Source organism: Pararge aegeria, chromosome 2 (assembly GCF_905163445.1).
Source record: "Pararge aegeria chromosome 2, ilParAegt1.1, whole genome shotgun sequence".
In the NCBI taxonomy this organism is placed as follows: Eukaryota; Metazoa; Arthropoda; class Insecta; order Lepidoptera; family Nymphalidae; genus Pararge; species Pararge aegeria.
Window position 1 is genome coordinate 3917246 of NC_053181.1, and position 22532 is coordinate 3939777.

At 36.8% G+C, this 22532-nt stretch overlaps 1 protein-coding gene across 1 annotated transcript in view; it reads left to right on the forward strand.

Moving 5' to 3' along the window:
* LOC120631050 (protein scarlet-like) overlaps positions 1-22532 on the forward strand; it is a 64475-nt gene that overhangs the window by 13808 nt on the left and 28135 nt on the right. The window contains exons 2-4 of the mRNA XM_039900454.1: positions 10775-11004; positions 14663-14711; positions 19464-19647. Coding sequence (XP_039756388.1) covers positions 10797-11004; positions 14663-14711; positions 19464-19647 — 441 coding nt within the window. The 5' untranslated portion in view covers positions 10775-10796. The remainder of the gene's footprint in view (positions 1-10774; positions 11005-14662; positions 14712-19463; positions 19648-22532) is intronic.

Sequence of the window (22532 nt, forward strand, 5' to 3'; positions counted from 1 at the left end):
ATTAAATGACGTATAAACCAGCCAGCAACCTTATATGATACTGATATCAAACCTTTTTTTTGTGTTCCGCTAAATATGCCGTTGTGTGTATATTTACTCCGCCTACAGGAAGCAAGCTATCTATGTGTCAAATTTCGTTAAGACTAATAAAACAAGTAGTAGTAGAGTAGAGCTTTTTGTGACAGAGCTCGTCCGGAGAAGTACTATCGCCATGCTTATTTCTGCCGCTAAGCAGCATTGTTGCTATGCTGTGGCTTAAAACCTACACCTCAAATTGATTAAAACAGGGCGGTATGTTGACGGACGTGCTCCCTGCGTGCCCTACGAAGTGTTGCTCTGTTTACAGGCGATTGTTTCCACTTACCATCAAGTGGGCCGTCTGCTTGGACTGTCAATTATTTCGTCAATTATTAAATAAAAGCTGGGTGCTGGGATTCCAACTCGGCCCCCCGAGAGCGTAATCGAGTTCCTACCCACTGAGCTATCTCCGCCTACCATTGCATTATCCCTTATTAACTGGTGACAGTGCAGTCAAAGGATAACTTAAAAAAAAACACTGCTCTCCACTTTCAAGTATAATAACACCCGGCACACTCGTACATGTAGAATTAGTATTATAGTATTTGATTTCCCACTTCTTCTAAGTAATATCGATTTTGCATGTCGTAGGTTAAATGCAAGGCGCAAACCTCCCTTTGCGTGGGCTAGATGGAAGACAAGGTATTCGACAAATAACTTTTTATCTCGCGCGTGCAATGCTTTCAACAGCAAATATAGTGAGACGGACATTTTTCATGTCAAAATTGGCACTTTTAGGAAATTTATTATGGCAAAATAAGTATTATAAGCTTTAAAGTTTTTGTTTTTCTTTTTTGTTTTAATTTTTTTTTTTCCTTTTTTTTGTATAATTTTCGCTTGGTAAGTACTTATTCCTAAGCAATTGTGGTTAATGTAATTGTATTTGTATAACTAAGTTGTGGAAACTTCATTAGTTTATGTGATATAGAAATACGGCATTACTTTTATGCGTAATAGTACTGTTTGTTTCCCTTGAAAAGCTATCCTATCCCTACTAATATTATAAATGTGAATGTAAGTTTGTTTGTTACGCTTTCACGCAAAAACTACCAAACCGATCATCACGAAACTTTGTACGCATATTCATGATGGTATTAGAAGTAGTATATGCTTTTTATCCCGAAATTAAGCTCAGTTCTCTTGGGAGAGGGGACGAAAGTGTTAGAGGCACATATCTTTTGAAAAACAAAAACAAAAGCGGACGAAGTCGCGGGCAACAGCTAGTATATAAATAAATAAATAAGTATTGCTTAAAAGGCACACGCTGGGATTCGAACTCGGCCCCCCGAAAGTGAAGTCGTAGTCCTACCTACTGGGCTATCACCGCTTCCGCGTTAGGTGACGTAACGCAACGTAAGTCCGATCCTTAAGCCCTACAAAGTAGGTACCTACGCAACTGGTAATACAATACGAGGTAAATGACACGGCTTAGCCTTTGATTGGTAATACTTAACTGTATCTGGTAACGTTTTTTTTTTATTCACGTTTTCCATATCATATTATACAAATGTACTTAGCTTTCTAACAGACTCGTTGGTCTAAATGCCCCGTTGGTTCAATGTGTGATAAGTACAGTATTTTTAACCACTGGCGCGAAGACGATGGGGTGTAATATGTTTGCCGTGTGTGTGTCTGTCTGTGCATCAGATTAAAATCGGTTCAGTAGTTTCAAAGTGTACTTCATAAACAAATCTTTTTTTTGACAGCCGGTTGGCGCAGTGGGCCCTGCTTTCTGAGTCCAAGGCCGTAGGTTCGATTCCCACAACCGGAAGATTTTTGTGTGATGAACATAGATGTTTTTTCAGTTAATATGTATATAATAAGTATTTATGTATATTATTCATAAAGAAAATAATTTCATCAGTCATCTTAGTAGCCACGGCACAAGTGTATTTACTTATATTTTCTCTTTATAGTAAGTTAAGTATCAATAACATAACTAAATATTAGGTATACCTACCTTATGTTATAACCTAGGACAATTCCAGTCTAGAAATTCATCTATTCGGAGTCTACATATTTTGCCCAATCAGGTTTGTGCTAAAGTTCCGGTTGGCGAAATCGCTGACGATTGGTGCGCTAAGGCCGGCCCACTTCCGTTCAGAAATTGCTAACACACTATCACGTAAATAGAGATATTACCTACTTCATATTTTAGGCGCTTACGTACATATCGGTGCTAAATCTGTTGAACACAAATCGCTCAACTCATCTAATCTGACAAGTCTGAGAGTTGTGCCGTCTCTTTTTTTTACTTATAATTGACAGAGTAAGCAGATGGCCCAGCTGATGCTAGCATGGGCAGTAGACAATTAACTCTCTTCTTATCTCAATCTGGTTACAGCGCCATCACAGGGTTCCATTTCAAATGTAAACATTAGATTGACATTCTCTTTTGAAAATATAATAATTAATTATTTAATCTATATGACATTGTAATGGAATTGTAATTAAATAAATAAATAAATCTCTCCGGGGAAAGGATGAAAAATTTATCTTCTCCCACAGCTTTATCAACTCTGATCTTTTGACGGCCGATTGGCGCAGTTTGCAGCGACCCTTCTTTCTGAGCTAAAGGCCGTGGGTTCGATTCCCACAACTGGAAAATGTTTGTGTGATGAGCATGAATGTTTTTCAGTGTCTGGGTGTTTATATGTATTTTCTAAGTATTTATGTATATAATTCATAAAAATATTCATCAGGCATCTTAGCACCCTTAACACAAGCTACGCTTACTTTGGGGCTAGATGGCGATGTGTGTATTGTCGTAGTATATTATTTATTTATTTATTAACTCTCAGAGCATTGGCGCACAAGTGGAAACAATATCCAAATACACACATATATATCTATATATATAAGAACGAAATGCTGTTCGTTAGTCTCACTAAAACTCGACGCAGGCTGGACCGATTTGGCTAATTTAGATCTTGAAATATTCGTAGAAGTCCAGGGAAGGTTTAAACGGTGAGAAAAATACTAAAAAAAGGACAGCAATATACATAATTCTAGTGTAAGTGTATTTGTCACTGGACCGATTTTGATGAAATTTTGTGTATGTATTACAATGGGTTCATGGATGGTTTGCAAATAAAATTGGACGCGATAGGTGGCGCTGCTTTACCAGGCAAGACGAATTAAATTAAATATTAATATATTGTGTAATACACAAAGATATATGTTACACATTTATTTGGGTAATAATAAACGGGGGTAAACTTTTCCTATTCCATGTTCCCGTGCTTTAACAGGGGGTTATAATCAGTGGCGTGCACTGGGTTTCTTACCAGGGTATGCATACAGCAGGAAAATTGCATAAAAAGGCAGAAATCAGCCTTATATACGAGTTATATATAGTCAAAGTCAAAGTCAAAAATATCTTTATTCAAGTAGGCCCATAGGTGGCACTTTTGATGCGTACATAATATACATTTTAGGGTAGGCAGTGCCTTTGTGCATGTTTCATACGTGCACGCCACTGGTTACAATCGGGGGATATAATTTTTGTCCCCTGTCTGTGCTAGCCCTATTAATAGAGATCCACTGCCTATATACAGAGGGACACTTCGCAGGGCATGCAAGAAAGCGTCCTGCAACGTTTCGCCCTGTTATCATCTAACTGAGTCGTAGGTGTTGAGCTTATGTGCCTGTAATCCCACCAGTAACCTCCTTTAGATCGGAACACGGCATTGCGATAATGCTGCTTAGCGACAGAAATAATCATGGTAGTACTTCCCCGGACGAGCTCTGTCACAAAAAGCTATACTAAATCAAACTGTTTGATCTAGTTCCCCCCTCGCTTTTTACCATCGAACCGCGAGGCACCGTAAGGATCTGCATCCCTACGTGGTCGATATACCGCGGACGCCTACGAAGCGCTTCGCATCTTCGTTTCTGATCCGTACCACGAGGATCTAGAATGCCCTTCCAGCATTTTCCCCAGTACCTACAATATTAGTACCTTCAAATCAAGAGTGAACAGGCATCTTCTAGGCATGCACGCTCCACCTTATACTGCATCATCGCTTACCATCAAGTTTAATTGCAGTCAACTGCTCGCCTATAAACATAAAAAAAAACTCTTTATTATTCTTCGTATATCAAAATAATCCTAAATATATTTTTTTATGTAGGTAATTATTAATGCCATGTATACAAAACTGTTACCAAACGAAATTGACAGATCTATTATAAACGTGCATCTCCACCTGAGTTATCCACTTATAACAAAATATATATATATTCAATAGTTAGTATAGAGAAAGTAAAATCGGTACAAGCAAATTGTGCGTGCACATCGACAAAACCTCGTGTGAAAAAACGAAGGTCACCAATACGATGCGGGTTCAAGTCAGTTTTAAAATACATGGATATTTCGAGTTAATCTTAACTTGAAATTAAGAAACTGGTTTACGTGACCTCTGTCCATCAGTTATCCGATAATTAAGTAACTGACTATTCCGTTGATTCTATTTAATTATGTTTTTATTTATTTACTCAAGGTTGCACTTTATTTTCATAGTTATAAGAGATGGAACAAGCATAGATGGTAAGTGCACTGTGCAAAACCATCGGCTACAAACAGAGCAGGGTATGCAAGGAACATGTGCACAGGGTTTTTGGCCAGGGTATGCATAAAGTAGGAAGATGGCATAGAATTGAAAAATCCTTCGCATTTATGAGCTATCCAAAAATTTAAGGTTAGGCAGTGCTTTTGTGCATGTATGAAGTGCACGCCACTCGCCATCAACCTTAGGCATCCGGATTATAGCAATGCTGCGGGAACAACTGCCGCAATGCTCATTTCTGCTACCAAGCAGTTGTTTCCACGACGAACTCTGAAACAAAAAGCAAAAAGCTCTTTTATATTGCTACATATATCTCATCCCTTGGCAATAGTTGAGATTGAAAAGGAATAAAAGGCTTACTTAAAGTGAAATAAAAAATATAACAAATTCATTCTTCATAATGAAAAAAAAGTATGAGTTTTATACAACAGCTCGTCGGAACGTCTCATTTTATTTAAATGTGTTTATTTAAGACTACATAATCCTCGTTATTTCAAGTCTATTGTATTATAATTTTTGTATACGAAGGTCTTAATCCAGGTAATCCTCTTGTTAATAATTTACTTTTGATAAAATAGCATTTTATGTGCTATTAAATCTTGAAAATAAATTATTTTACAATATTTATGTTATTTTAAGTAGGTAGGCATGTTTATTTATCTTAAACCATTCTAAATCGACTTCAACAGATTGAGAATGTTACCTACTCCAAGAAACCTATTTATAAATCTGTTTAATGATATATGATTATGATGATACCGATAAATAATGATTTACACAAGCCAAAAGTTAAAATTTAAAACTTTTTAGATGAAATAAAAGAGTACGTAGAGCCATACTTATCGTCGAAATAGTGTAGAAAACTCTACACTGATCTGTAGACTTTGGATTCGATATTTTTTTTTGTGCATTTATTTCAAGTAGGCCTTAATATAATTCCAAGTAGAAAATACATAATAATAATTACAAACTAACAAGTATATACCTATCGAAATTGCCCTACAAATATTATAAACGTGAAAGTGGTTTGTTGTTTTTTTACGCCTTTAAATTTTTTATATTAAGATGACAGATTGAATTGAATATTATAGTGCTTGTACATATAATCATTTTTACTTTGATTAAAAAACAACCTGGAATAATTTTCTGCGGAATTTATAAAAGCGCTTTTTGTTTCTTAAGTTTTTCAACAAAACCTTATGAATGTTTTGAAACTTTTCCGTCCGTGGCTAGTTCCCAGCAAAGACGTGGCCGCCAAGCGATTAACATTCCAATAGTATGCCGCGTAGAAACGGATTAGTGGTGTGGTTTTAATATAACTGCCATATCCCCAATCAGTTATCTCTCTTCTATCTTGGACTGCAACATCACTTCACGTTATTAGGGTTTTCTCGGCAATTTAAACTCTTCTTGCGGGATTTTAAAACTACTAAGACAAACTCGGATGTGGTCTTTATAAAATAATGAAAACCAAATTCAACATTTACGTCGGATTCACAGAACTCTAACATCGAGTTAGCTACGAGTTAAAACGCGGTGCCTAAAATAGACCCCATAGATGTCTAATAGTATCAAATTGATACGAGTTTAATGTTCGTACTTGTACCTTCAACAGGAAATCGTATTTTACTGCAGGGTCCATTGCGTGAATTCGAAACCAGCACGTAATACAAATGTCCCCTTAAATTTAAACAGTATCATCAACATCATCATATCAATAGACGTCCACTGCTGGACATAGGTATTATGTAGGGAGTTCCAAATTCCACGGTTCTGTGCCGCTTGGATCCAGCGGCTACCTGCGATGCGCTTAATGTCGTCTGTCCACCTCGTTGGGGGTCGACCAACGCTGCGTTTACCAGTTCGAGGCTGCCATTCCAGCACCTTGGGACCCCAACGTCCATCCTTTCTTCGAACTATGTTCCCCGCCCATTGTTACTTCAGCTTCGCGACTCGTTGAGCTATGTCGGTATACCTAGTATATATAAATAATAAGTGCGATTTGTTCTTGGCATGGCTTAGCAACAGTACCGATCTTTATGAAAAATTTGGCTGTTAGAAGGCTGCGACCGTAGATAGATATCGACAAAGACTTTTCCTTTTTTTTATAGGTTTAATTTCAGTGCATGCAAGGAGCACGATTTGCATCATGCCGGACTGTGTTAATCAATATGAGGCCTCATGAACCTGTAACTCTCTGCCGTGAGAAATACGTCATTCTGAGTCTATCCATATTTTCAAACACTGTCTGAAAAAGTAAAGATATAATTTTTGCTTTGTGTACAATCTTTTGTCCGTTTTACTGATAGCTTCTTACGCGTAGGTTGCCTGTAAAAGATCACTTAAGTGATAAGGCCGCCTTTGCACCCTAACACAATTTTTCTTGTTACCCTGTTTTTCTTTGTATTGTTTCCGTGTGTTTTTGTTGCAATAAAATTATTCTATCCGTCTGTAATTACAGCGGCAACCACGCCCTTCGGACTGGAATTGAGCATTGAAAAAATGCTGCTTAGCGGCAGAAATAAGCATGGCGATATTAGTTAACCGGACGAAAACTGTCACAAAAAGCTCTACTACTCCTGAAAGACTTGCTGCTAGGAGTTTGAGTGCTGCAGAAAACTTGCGTTGAAACCCATTAGGGGTATGGGTTTAATATAATTGTTCTAATAAATTACCCTAACAGGTTAGATCTTTACCACCTTAGACTGCAGCATCACTTAGGTTAGATTGCATTTAAGAAAACATCGCCATCTGGTTCGAAAGTAAGCGTAGTTTGTGTTACGGGCACTTAGATAACTGATGAATAATAAACATGAATACTTATAATATATAGATAAACACCCAGCCACACATTTATGTTCATTACACAAACATGTTTCATTTGTGGGAATCGAATCCACGGCCTTTGACCCAGAAAGCAGGGTGACTGCCCACTGCGCCAGTCGGCCGTCAAATAATAATAAAAGGGAGATTCAGAATTAAAACCCTCCAAGCTGCTCTAAAGTGGACTGCAGAACTCTAAGGATTAATTATCCTTAATGTAGCAGTCTCCACATTACCAAACTAGATGGCGCCACATAGATCCTGCATCGCGTTAATGAAGTGTTCATAAAAATATACTACTTCCAAAGATTAATGGCCGGACCGAAAAAGAAGATCTTACTATTGGTACGGCAAACGAAACACCATAGCTCCCGTACCTATATTTAACTTGCTATATGTCAAGCTTGGACAGCGCCTTTGCTCTTTGATATCGGGCTTGTATGCTTAAACTGAGAATCTCTCGACAGTTCACTGTACAGCCCCAGAACTAACAATTTGGTGCGACCTATAAAACGAACTAAATACTCGTATATCATGTAGCCGAACTAGATTACGCAAACCACGAGACAGATAAACGCTTCACTTAAAACAGGTTTATTCTTGTTTTCATAGAGTAGAAGACTCTAATAAGATGCACACAGATAAACGCATGACGAATAGCATTTAACGCATTATTCATAACTTATTATGTCTTGCAATCCATTAACTGCGGTTAAAATAACATGCGAAAACGTGTGGTATATAATATTAATAATATATCTTCCTCCGTCCTTTTTCCTCCGACATTCCACCACTTTCATTGCTTATTCGCGCACTCAAATTGGCCATCTATATCAATATCGGATACGTGTTGAAATACAATTCATGGATGAAAATGTATTTTTCACATACTCACACACTGACAACATCTTATCTAGCATTTTATTTAATTAAATATTTATTGATACTGGAGAAAGATTAAAACTGCGAAAACGGAAATATTATAATTAGAGAAGAGTTATTCCGTAGGCATCATCCTCGGTACAGGGGCATATGAAGTAATCCCTATTCCAAAGCAGAAATAGCAAATGTAGAAGTAAGGCTTTTTGTGACAGCTCGTCGAGGGAAGTACTACCACGCTTAGTTCTGCCGCTAAGCAGCATTATAGTGCTCCGGTCTGAACGGCGTGGTTGCCGATGTAATTCCACGCACATTAAGGCCTTTGGGTAGAATAGAATTACTTTATTTGTTTTTTTTATCATTAGGTTGATGAACACAGGGCGTCACTTTATAGGTCGATTTTTACTGTAACATAACCTCCTAAGTCGAGGTCCTAAGCTGGAACAGGTGACGGGAGGCGATAACGCGATGCGACGCGAAAAAATTCCCTCAAGGGGGCTAAATAGGGGATGAAAGTTTATTTTTCAGAACGGCATGAACTCCACAGGTTAACCTTTTTTTGCATTTGATACCCCGTGCGGTGGGCGAGTCAACGCTGTGGGTCGAGGTATATTGTGTTTGATAGCGGAAAAATGTTTATATGGAAATTTATCAGAAGTTGAACGCGGGGGACCATAGACCTACACACCGTTTCGTTTACAAACCTTTCTACTTAATAGCTATTATAATAAATTAACAAAGGCAGCTGTGTAACATTCTTTTGGGTGCATATCATATAAATAGGTACATTAAATAAATAAATTCTATACGTAATTTATGACGCCACAAAATTAATTAATTTAATACATATATAAGCAAATTAGAATAACGTTCTTGATATTTTACAACACGTAGTGTTTGTATCCTCATTGCTTTAAAAATAGTCAAAATCAAATATTTCTTTATTCAAATTCAAATTCAAAAATGTTTTATTCATGTTGACCTTATCAAAGGCACTTATGAGGCGTTCATAAAATATAATATGTTTCCAATACTGTTCGGTGATGGTGATAACTTCATTCGTTAACTTAAACCTAAACCTAGTAGAATTCAAAACTCGCCCTGGTCCAAGAAGAGCATACATCAAACTTAGCCGGGGTTTTTTTTGTTATCACATTTGTTTTTAAATAGGTTATTTACCCATTATATAAATGGCTCGTAATTCGAAAATATTCAACTTTATCTAAAGATTAATAACGTCAATAATTCAAACTTTGCTCTACTCTGTTGCGTGCAAACCTACACAGATGATATACAGTAGGTATAAGTTAGAACTGAACCTTGATAAATTCTAACGTTACTTATTATAATGCAAAAGGGCAAAGATGATACTTTTAAGGTGTGGTATTAATGCATTAAACAAACATGGTTATTAATACAAAACTATATGCTTCTACATACCTGTACTATACCTATTTCTCCTTTACGTTTTAATAATTATTTATTGCACTAATCAATCTTTTTTTGACCTATAACATTTATTCTACTTCAATATTGGCTAGAAAAAAAGTAAGTGACGCAGGTATATACGTGCAGTTTGTTTTTGGGGTTAAGTACCTGAGCCTTAGCTGTCCGTCTGTCTATCCGTACGTCTGTTTTCCAGCAGGCTATATATCATGGACTGAAGGCATATTTCTCCTGTTTAAAACAACATCATTAATATACAGTTGACTATAGAGGGATCCAGGCAAGAAATGTGCTTTTTTGTTATATGCTCAGAGGTTGTTTTGATGTCTCGCCGAGTATAGACAGCTGGTAGTACATGTTCGTTTCTGTTTATTATCACCAATTTTTGATAAAAATCTCTTATACTAATATATCACTCACAACTCTCTCTCTTGGGATAACGGACGCCCGTGCACTGTCCTTCCTCCATGGAACATTAATTAATCGAGGTGTCAACGCCAATGACAGCAGTACGATTAAGCTGATAGTGTGAACTAACTATGTTTGTTACTAAAAAGTGTGAAAGTACCTTATTCTATTATTCTATATAGTTTATGATCAAAAATTTAAATACCAACATTAAAATTTAATTCGTTTACTCCGCTGCAATATTTGGTACTTTATTCTGTAATTTTTGAGGACCTGCTGATCGGGTTCTCGTGTGCCGGTTTAAATAACCAACACGAGGATAATAATGATTATAACTTGCCGATGTCATATCCAATTACCAATCACCAATAAATAACCTATAACAGATAACACAGCTTGACTAAACGCCTCTCCGGGAGGATTTGCCTATAATCACCACGTTGGGCAGACGGGTTGGTTGATAACAGAAGACGGTAGTAGTAGCACCTTCCTCTGTTCTACTACTACCACCAGGTTCTGCCCGTTCTATTAGTATTATTATAAAAATAAAAAAAGGATTTTTTTGTCAACAGTGCCAAATGACGTAACCCTACAATGAAGGAGTCGGATCTAAAAATACCCACCCGCAATGTCCTCACGGGAGCCGTGGTCAACTGGGAAGATGACGAGCTGGCTGGCTTGGGAGACACGCCGGAGAACCTCACGCTGGCGTGGAAAGACCTCTCGGTTTACCGGAAGAAGAAATACCAGAGTAGTATGTGGAGGTCTGCGACATATGAAGAAGTCAAAGTTTTACATGGAGGCAAGTACTATCAACCAGCTTTCTATAATCACCAACATTTCTTAGAATTCCACTCCAGGATTTCCACACAAAACTTCCACACAAGACTTCCATTGCAAGAAATGCTTTGCATAAAAGACACTTGCGACCTGTATACGAGACTTACTAAACTTGCATAAATGACACTTGCTTCCATCATACGAGACGTACTTATACTTGCATAAAACATACTTGCTTTCTTTATACGAAACGTACTTAACTTGCATAAAAGTCACCTGTTTTCTAAATACGAGACTCAATAATCTTGCATAAACTTTCATGACGTTTCAAAATTGCTTATATTAGGCCTACTTGAAATAAATGAATTTTGAATTTAAACGACACTTGCTTCCTATATACGAAACGTACTACACTTGCCTGGAAGACACTTGTGACCTGTACACCAAAAGTACTCAACTTGCATCAAGACACTGGTGACCTGCATACGAAACGTAGTTAACTTGAATAAAAGACACTTGCCACCTGTTAACAAGAAGAACTAAACTTGCCTTGAAGATACTGGCCACCTGTTTACGAGACGTACTGAACTTGCATTAAAGTCACTTGCCACCTGTTTACGAGACGTACTAAACTTGCTTATAGTACACTTGAAGCGTGAGCAAAATTGCCGTGCCTGTATAAATCTGTTTTCGCTTTTCTAAGATGTGATAACTTGAAAAGTAACTCGGCCGAGTACTCGGTTTGGCAACAACGAAACCGAGTGGAACTCGGTACTCGGGTACTCGGCGAGACATGTAGGTACTCCCTACATATTTAGTATGTACTCACTTATGTTAATGCTCTTTTAAATATTCTTAACCCTGTAGCTTCCATTAATCTTACAAATCTCAACTATTGCATAAGACTAATTAATCTCGAAGAGAATACCTGAAACCAGTTTACGACGTAAAATATTTTATTAACATAAGTTATGTTAATCCCAATATTTGTATTCATCATAAAATATAATATCTAGACGACCAACATGGCGACCTTGAGAAATACTCTGCTACTTTTTTGGAAATTTTCATGTGATATTCGAACATGTTGGTTGGAACTGACCAAAGACTTGAAAAGTGTAAACGAGTGATTCGTCGCCCGAGATCTACGCCCGAAACTAATATAATCCGTTTAATCCTAAATCTTCAGATGACAGATTTAATTTAGTATAGCTGTCCTTTTCGTTCTATTTTCTGTAGGTTAGGATAGCAGTACTAAATTGAATCTGGCGTCTAAATTTTTGAGTTTATTATCGACCCTGCTTTCTAAGTTCCAGGCCGTGGGTTCGATTCCCACAACTGATGTTTGTGTGATTTACGTGAATGTTTCAGCTCCAGTGTCTATCTGTATATTACAATTATTTATGTGCGTTACATTCATAAAAATATTCATTTTCTATCTCAGCACTGTTCTTACATCGGAACTAGATGGCGATATGTGTATTGTCGTAGAATATTTATTTATTTTCTTCGTTCGCCGTAATATAAATACTTATAAGCTGGAGACATTGTGTCAATCGAAGGCCGATGTGCTGTAGATACTGCTTAATAGCTATAACTATAACTAAATAACTGGGTTCGAATCTCGAGTCGGTACAAGTTTTAATTTTCAGTACGAGCCCGGAGTTAGAAAGTTGGTGGTGTCAGCTCCCGTGCCGCGGAGAGCACCTAAAAGCCGTCAGTCCCGGTTATTATCACTTAATTGTGGTCTAATAGTCGTTTAAGTCCACAAACTCGCGTTGGCGCAGAGTTGTGGGTGTATGCCCTAAAATCGTCTCTCCTATGACAGAAGAGGTCTGTACCCAGCAGCGGAATCTTAATTGGCTGCGGATGAAATATTCTATCTAGGAAAAAAACTCTCTTTGTAACTACTTATAAAGACCTTGCAAATTCGATAGTATTCTGCTTCTCACCCGTGATTTATATGTATACCAGCTAATGCATACTCTATCCTATAGATACTCTATGGTTCCTACGGATTGATAGATGGATAGATAGATCTTTATTTGCATAATACAAACGTACATAGATGCCATTTAAATATCAATTACGAAGTCAGTGTCTTGCCATTAGCTGGCGTGCAAGTATTACAAACCATTGATTGCAATTAACACATAGAATAAATTAATTAAAATACATTCCATTTTAATACAATACAATAATTTAATAGTCTTCTCGCTCTCTCTGCTAAGGAGTCCGGCTACTGGCTACATGCTCTCCCTTCAGCTAACCTGGGCACTATGTTAGACCACACCACTCTGTCGGTGGTGATTGGTCTTAGGCTTGGCGCCTCTATAATTCAGCCTCATCGATGCCACTGCGGTGACAGCGTTGACACCTACGGTCACCATGGACTCTCCTGTTCAAGAAGCGCTGGTCTCTTCTCTCGCCATAGCACCATCAACGACATCATCCGACGATCTCTTGCTACCGCTCACGTACCAGCTGTATTAGAACCTATTGGTTTGGGGCGGAGCGATGGCAAGAGACCTGATGGTATGACGCTCATACCTTGGAGGCTTGGGAGGTCACTTCTGTGGGATGCAACTTGTGTTGATACCCTAGCTGCATCACACATCCAGGCCACCACCAGGCACTGGTAGCAGCCGCACCATGGTAGGTGCGGCTGCTACCAGTGCCGAGCAGGCCAAGAGGCGTAAATATGAAAACCTGGATAGCAGCTTCATTTTTGTACCTTTTGGAGTAGAGACTTTGGGACCGTGGGGTCCGGAGGCAAGAGCCCTTTTCAAAGAATTATCGAAAAGGGTTATCGAGTCTTCCGGTGATCCTAGAGCGGGCAGTTACCTTGGCCAACGAATTAGTTTGGCCATCCAAAGGTGCAATGCTGCCAGCATCTTAGGAACTGTGCCTCGCTGCGGTGGTTTCGAGGACGTTTTAGGTTTTATTTAGTTTTAAATAGTTTATTTTAGGTTATATTTATAAAACAATTATATTCAAAAAAATAAAATACAATAGCTATAATAGTAATGAATGAATACACTGTTATTGTACACCAGAGAAAAAAAATTAGTTGCAGAGATATAAACAAAGAGCAAGACAGGGCAATTTGGTGGATATAATTATAGTAAAAAATTATTAAACAAAAAATAACAGTAATATTAAATTGACAATTCGTGTTCAATTGAACCGTGTATAGAGACTAAAGGTTGTTCTTCGCAACATGGCAACACTTTTGCAACTTATATGCGAACATTCAAGTCCTCTTTATTTTATAGTCATAATAATTGTCGTACCAAGCCGAAGGCCCACCTAAGTGGAAAATCGTCGCCAATAAACAAAGCAACACTTCGCAGGACATGCAAGGAACACGACTTGCAACATGTCACCCTGTGTCCATAAACCTGTATGGTTTTAAGCCTCATGTGCCTTCAATTACACCGGCAACCCTCGCTCTTCAGATCGGAACACAGCAATGCAAAAATGCTGCTTAACGGCAGAAATAAGCAAGATTGTAGTACTTCTGTGTCCCAAAAAGCTCTTCTGTTAATGAAACTGTAACTCAGGTTCCTAGAGTCTATTTAGGTTGCGAACATATTCAAGCCAATTGACTTATGAGATTAATAAAAACTTAGTAAACACTCATACATAATCAGATGTTAATTATCTTGTTTTATTTCCAGTGAGCGGCGTTGTATCGTCTGGCAACTTGGTCGCTCTAATGGGTTCGAGGTAAGGAAATTATATTAAACTATCTGTTTCCACGACTTTCTTCGCCGTCATAAAAAGCAGCCTTTTACCTTCCCTACAATACAATCTATCTTAATCAAATCAAAACTTGAATCAAGAATATTTGAGTTCCAGTTTGATAATAGAATATCGCCATCGTGGGTTTTTCAAACAATTCATTTTCATCACTTTATTATCGTAATATTTAGGAATTTATTCTATGGAAAAGTTTGGCGGTCGATCATAAATCAAACCGCAAATAGCGTTCTAGTTACGCCCATGTAAATACGCAAGAAAGTTTACTGTATATCTAAACAAAACAGTGCTCTAATATATGCACCGCCCACCTTTCCAAGTAGGCACAGGTGCCTACTACTAAGAAAAGCAAAATATATCAACAATTAAGGTCATATATTAACAATTATTTACTCTTTGCTATCATTCATTCTTTAAGTAAACAAATGTTTTTTTTTTTTAAGTTTTGTTTTAAATAAAGTAAAATAACCCTTGTATTAAAATAAAATCTAAAACGTCTTCGAAAAAAACGCAGCGCGGCATGGTTCCTAAGATGCTAGCAGTATTGCCCCATTGAATGGCCAATCCAATTCTTTGACCAAGATTTGGCCAGATCTAGGATCACTGGTAGACTCGTCAACCCTTATTTTGACCATACCTTAAAAGAGCCCAAGCCTCCAGTACCAACGGTCCCGAAGGCTCTACTCCGTAAGTAACAAAAATGAAACAGCTATATTTTTTAAGGATATGATTTCTAAGGATTTCTTATTTGCGCCTCTTAGTTGATTCTTTATAATTGCAATTATTTTGGGAAAATGTTGCAAATTTGCGCCTTCTTAGGGTTCCGTAGCCAAACGGTAAAACGGGACCCTGTTTGTCCGCTGTCCGTCACTACTATGTACTTATTTTGTATGTAATGAACGCATCCAAAGTGCCATCTATGTGCCTACTTGTATAAAGAAGTGTTTGACTTTGAATTTGACGGCCGACTGGCGCAGTGAGCCACTGAGTTTCAACACGAAATCGTACCGGCACGCTGAAATGATTGGCGGCACGTTTTTGTCGCTAGGGTGACTACTAGCCACGGAAGGAGCCTGACAAGAGAGAACTCAGAAATTATAAATCCCTAACAATAATAACAAATTTTATTGAGTTCAAAACGCATTTACATGTGTATGTGTGTACGTATAAGTTCGTGTTTTAAAATTATCTAAGACCATAACATAATTGCTGTAGTCTTAGTAAAACCCCCCATTTGACCTAAAACGTCACAGCTGATGTTATAGTTGTCAATCTTAAACTATTTAACTTAACTTATCTCAGGAAAAAGTTGTGAAAAAGAATTTCACTGTCATGAATAACAGTACAGTATATACATTGCTTAATTTTTGACCACTAACCAACATGGCTACCTTGTATAAAGCATCATATTCAAACATTTGACGGCCGACTGGCGCACTGGGCAGCGACCCGGCTTTCTGAGTGCGTGGCCGTGGGTTCGATTCCCACAACTGGAATATGTTTGTATGATGAACATGAATGTTTTTCAGTATCTGGGTGCTTATTTGTATATTAAAAGTATTTGTGGATATTATTCTTAGAAATATTCATCAGTCATCTTAGTAGCCATAACATAAGCTACGCTTACTTTGGAGTTAGATCGCGATGTGTGTATTGTCGTAGTATATTAATTTATTTATGTTATATTCCAAATCCCTAAGCGAACTCGTAACAATAACATTAAAAATTAATTATTCATCAAAAAAGTCGATAAAGTTTTAAAAAAAGAAACAAATTCTAATTATGACTGGACAAGTTTCTAATAGCCACATTTTTCATCGCGTGTATTTTAATGATAATTAAATGAGAGATGAAATAAAATATTAGTTGTAACTTGTAACTTCCACGAAATACCTAATTATCACTAACATCTTAATCGAGTAAGAAATTTCATTAACTATATACTACGTATGTATGTTGTTACATACTATGTATGTTTTGTTCGCGGTGCTAGATTCGTCAAGTTTATGTCACAGCCTGATGGATCTTACAGCTTATAAGTACTCTCATGTCTCTCTTAATCGTTTTTTCTCCTTCTAACTGACAATATAGTTTTTATTTGCAAGTTGTGGCAGTCTTTAAGTGGGTCTACAATATTACATTTATATGTTATTTCATTTTTTGTTTAGTTTTTAAGAGTTGTTGTTGTAACCTGTTGATTGTCCCTTAAATAAATAAATAAATACTACTTGACGACCTGTCTGGCGCAACGGTGAGCGCTGTGAATTTAGGTTTTAGGTCCCGATTCCCGTCAGGGGCAGTTTGGGAATTTATTATTTCTGAATGTTCTCTGGTCTGGTCTGGTGGTAAGCTTTGGTCGCAGTTAGTTACCACCCTATCAGCGAAGAAGATCCGCTAAGCGATTTACTGTTCCAGTACGAAACCGATTAGGGGTATGACTACCATACTCCCTAAAATGCCCGCTACCATTTTAGATTGCATCATCATTTACCACCAGGTGAGATAGCAGTCAAGGGATAACTTTTAGTGGAATAAAAAAAATACTTACAGGTACGAGTGTCCTGGCTGTTATAGAATTTGAAACTCGACAGAAATGATTTTTTTTTTCATTCCTTATAAGTTAGCCTTTGACTGCACTGTCACCAGTGAATAAGGGATAATGGAAAGCGGTGATAGTGGGTAGGAGCTCGACTACACTTGCTACAAAAAAAGGTGTTACAGGAGTATCGCAGTATTAACTCTTATTCAAACAAATAGTTTTATCATCAAATTTAAAAATATTTTCACACTACGTAAATATATAGCAGTAAAACTTTAATTTGCTTACTTTTTTATTTATTACAATCTGACATTAACTAATGTAGAAGTTATCGCGAGTTTAAACATTTTAAGGACTACACCTAAACAAAACTTTATTACAATAAATACGTTATTTTTATAAACTACACCTGATTCTTTTACAAGTTTCTTGTCAAAGAATCAGGTGACAACTACATGTTTATATAGTAGGAATATAAATCTATAATTATTAAAAATCTTTATACTATAATTATTAAAAATCAGTATACCTACACGCAATACTACAGTACCTATATAGGTACTAAACATTGCTCTAAAGCAAAATTAAATGAAATTCTTCTTGTAATACGATAACTGACTACAAAGCTTGCTTGTTAATATCAATGCTACATTTATTCAGTGGAGCGAATGACAGCTCAATTCGGTATACAGATACGATTTGTGCAAAGAGAAGATAATATTTCAAGTGCCTCTTTTAATATACTCGTTGCTGTAGAATTAACTTGGTTTTGTTTAATTGAATGCTTTCTGCGTGCACGCCCGATTATGAGTTCATTGAAGCCTATCCGAACGTGTGGATTGACAGTTGATCGCACTTTGACTAAAGTGAATTATTTTTTAGGCTTGTGGGAGGCTTTGGCCGTGAAACAGCAAGGTTTCATACAAATTCAATCAATCAATCAAAAATTCTTCAGGTACAAGTAATTTAAATTAGTGTAACAAAGGCGGCCTTATCACTTATAGTGATTTCTTCCAGGCAACCATTATGAGGGATTGACTCACATATGAATCGTTATAGCGGTGCGCAATGTAAAAAATATGCATACATATTAATAATTACTAAAACGAATACATATTTAACTGCGGTAAAATAAACTAATACATAATATTAACGGTAAAATTGTATGGTATATTATGAAAATAAGCTTCATTTGCTATACGACGTTGTACGGTGTAATTTATATTTCTTCAATCTTTATATTCCACACCAAACAGATCTTCGGCAATGTGATCTCTACGCACGCTTTGCTCCACCGCAGCATCCTCAGGTTGACTTTACAATAAATAATTGTTAAGTGAAAAATTCGCCAACTGTATCGGGGTTTTTTGTCACTTCTCTCCAATAAACTGTATGGTTACTGTATGGTCTAGAAATCCACTTCTAAAGGGTAAAATAGGGGTTGAACGATTATGTTTCTGTGATGATAGTCTAAGTTTTCTTACACCACCCTTATACCTTATAGAATACCGTAACCCAGTGCATGAAAGATTGTATGGGAAAATTATATCACCAAAAACTGTACACAGATGATGATGTCTTCCTTCAATGCATGAGAAAATGCATTACCGCCTGTGCGTCCTCAATACTTTAAAATGGCTTCACCGTTAACTTTTTTTTGTTCGCCTCAAAAGAGAATGAGAAATGGAAAAAATCTGTAACTGAATGTGGTATTGCCACATCATCATTTTATTCCCATAAAATTTTATATTATAAATATTTACCAAACAAAAGTCAAAGTCACTGGCGATATTTAAAAAAGCCGTTACCTAAGTGTTATTATTTGTCCAACTGAAGGCGAAGTTTAATAGTATTTATTTACTTTTATCTAAGTATTAATTATATGGTATATAGTTTATTATTAGTTTTTTTAATATTTATTATATGTTAGATGAATTTGTGTATATTCGTTTATGTATTAGTATTTAGTTATTCGTATGTATTTATTTCATATTTTGTACCACCTGCAGTTAGTTCTCCTCCTTTCTTCCTAATTCTAAGGTTGCCTGGCAGAGATCGCTACTAAGCGATAAGGCCGCCTTTTGAATTCTGCTTCTTTTTTAATTTTTCCTTTTCCTTGTATAATTCTTCATGTGGTGTACAAATAAAGAGAAATATTAATAATACTATTCTTTGTACAGTGGCGCCGGAAAGACCACACTCTTGGCAGCGATCAGTCGGCGAGACAAAAGCGCAATGTCCGGCTACCTCATGCTGAACGGAAGATTAGCGGGGGCTGATCTCATTGCAAGGATCTCAGGCTTTTTACCGCAAGAGGACCTTTCTATTGGAGACTTAACAGTTGCAGAACATATGGAGTTCATGGTAAGTGCGGTTTACTTTATTTGAATTGTTTCTGTAGCAAATAAAATTACTTATCTAAAGTAAGCGTGAATTCTGGTTCCCTAACGTTGAACAAACAGTGGTGAAGGCAGATCAAAACCCAGGTTACACCAACCCTCTTCTTGTCTTACGCGCATAAGATTAAGATATCATAGTGGAGAACTGGAGAAGCGGTGATAGCCCATTGGGAACGAGCTTGACTTTCGGGGGCCGAATCCCAGCACACAGCTCTAACCTTTCTAAGATATGTGCATTTTAAGTAATTAAAATTAACGGTGAAGGAAAACAACGTGAAGAAACCTGCATGCCTGAGAGTTCTTCATAATGGTCTCGGAGGTGTGCAGTCCACCAATCCGCACTAGGCCAGCGTGGTGGACTACGGCTTAAGTAGAGACCCGTGCCCTGTAATGGGCCGCTAATACGTTGATATGATAAATAGAGAACTGGCAGCAGCATCCTCTGTGCTACAACTAATATCTGCGTCAAAAAAACAATTCAACTAACGTGTCAAATAATTTATAGTTTGTGGTGAACTTAACTACGTTATCTCAATGACAGATTGAATTTACTAACGCTATCCTTATCTACAGGATAGAGTAAAATAAAGATAGCTCTATTATATTTAATCTGTAATCACAAGATATTAATTTTGGGCGTTAGCAAACACGAAGGAGAAACACGAGGAGAATAAAAACTTAACTGAATTAACAGGGGTAGTGAGCTCTCTTTTATATACTGTATCCTCTAAAAAAGGATAGCACTTTTAGCATTTTTAGACGTGCTAATTTTATTTAGTTTAGAGATTTGAATACAACAGAATTCGCACCAAAGCCCATTTTTCTGTTAATATTAACAGAGGCTCATTTCATAGCTCGAATATCACGTTAGAGACCTCTAGAATAAATGGAAATATGGACAGATTTAATCACTGTCGTGTACCAAAATAGGCATATGCATAGACAAAAATATGCATAATCTATTTCGGTGTATCGTGCTTGTCTAGTCATCTATTATTATCATACGATTACGTCGTTTTATTTTAAGTGACTTAAAAATAGATCTTTTAGAATCACCAATAGGTAATTTTGGATCGTTACACGTGCAGAATAACATTCAACTGACATTCCTGAATCTCGCATTATTATTTATTCAATTAATTATTATTAGCTGTCAACTGCGAGTCGCGATTTCGTTCGCATATCCTGTTATCGTAGGCCTAAGACATTTCCCCGCAATATCAAGTAGCCTCTTCAGAATGCGATATCTCTTGTGCCGAATCAAGAACAACGGTTTTGCGGTGTGGCAGTTAATAGGTAATAAACAAAAAAGAATTGACAAAACAAAAGAACCGCAAATATAAAAAGTGAATAAATTTTTTAATTTATCAAACTCGAAAACAATAAGTTTCCAGCTGCGAAAAATTATGTAGTCTTGCTTTAACAGAAAATGTGGGTGTAGCTCGATACACTAAACACATCTGCGTAACCATTTCGATTGTACAAGCGTGTCTCCGAAAATCTTCGTCATATCTACATGAAATTAAAATGAGACCATTTCGGAATAAACACCTTTCGAACAAAAAAATAATTTTGCAAATCCGTCAAATAATGACGAACTTGTGACCGATACACAAAAAAATCCGCATTGAAAAACTTGCTCTTTTTGAAGGAAATTGGTTAATAAATAGACAAACCCAATGAAAAATCATTACATGCTATGCTCTAAAACAGCATGTTTTAAACGGTTTTGTACAAATCCTGTGGAAACAGTTTGTTTCCTTGGATAAAAAGTAGCCTATGTTAATCTACGTTCTTTCAACTAACTCAAGTTAATTGGTTATTTAGTTAGAGCGAGAATTCAGGACAATAAAAAAAACACAGAACATACATATATTCAATACGCTCTAAAAATTAAAAAATAGTGTCTTAGACCTAATACCTAATTTAGTAGAAATTTACGATAAAAAAATTCTAATTTTTTTCTGTAAATGCCGTAGACCTTGTATCGAATGCTGTTATATTGTGTTAGATAATAAGTCTGAGCTACCTATCTACGTCATAATGGGTCTAGAAATAGTTATAAGTGTCTCTTAAATAGTATATTGGGGCCGGTTTCGAAATTATTGTTATGCTGTTATATACTTATATTAGCAATTCAAAATTCAACTTAAATTTAAATGGGTACCATTCACAAACGTATCCGTAACAATGAAAAATTTGTCACGTAGGCAATATGCTATATATGTATAAATATATACAACGTGTATATGAAAACCAAAATAATTCTTCATAGGCTTTAGAGGTACATTATATACTGTCTCTGAGACTTACCCGTGAAACCGAAAACCTAATAGTCTTTGAGTTAACTACTGCCATAGTTTTCAGCACTAACATCACATGCAAAATTAGAATCATCTGACTTCTGTCACTTCATTAGGAACGCGTCTCGTAGCGAAGGTACTATGCGCGTGTTGGTCTTTTATCAGGTCATCAATCTGTTCCACTTTAAATAGATTTAAATCGACTTCAAGAAGGATCTGGTTTTCAATTAAATGCGTACGCTATCAAAACTTATCGGACCGGGAAATGTCGACACGATTTCCCAATATACGGCTGGCACTGTGCGCCGTTATTTTTTATTGTAAGCTGATGTTAGTTAATGCATAGGCTTAGCTATGAGTTGTAAGATAGTTTTCAAATTCAAATTCAAAATTTCTTTATTCATGTAGGCCTATCACAGGCACTTATGAAGCGTTCATACATAATTGTTTACATAATTGTAACGGGATGGTGATAACTTCGTTCGCCAACTTAAATCTAAAGCTACGAGGGTTCCAAACGCGCCCTGATCTAAGAAGAGCCCACAAC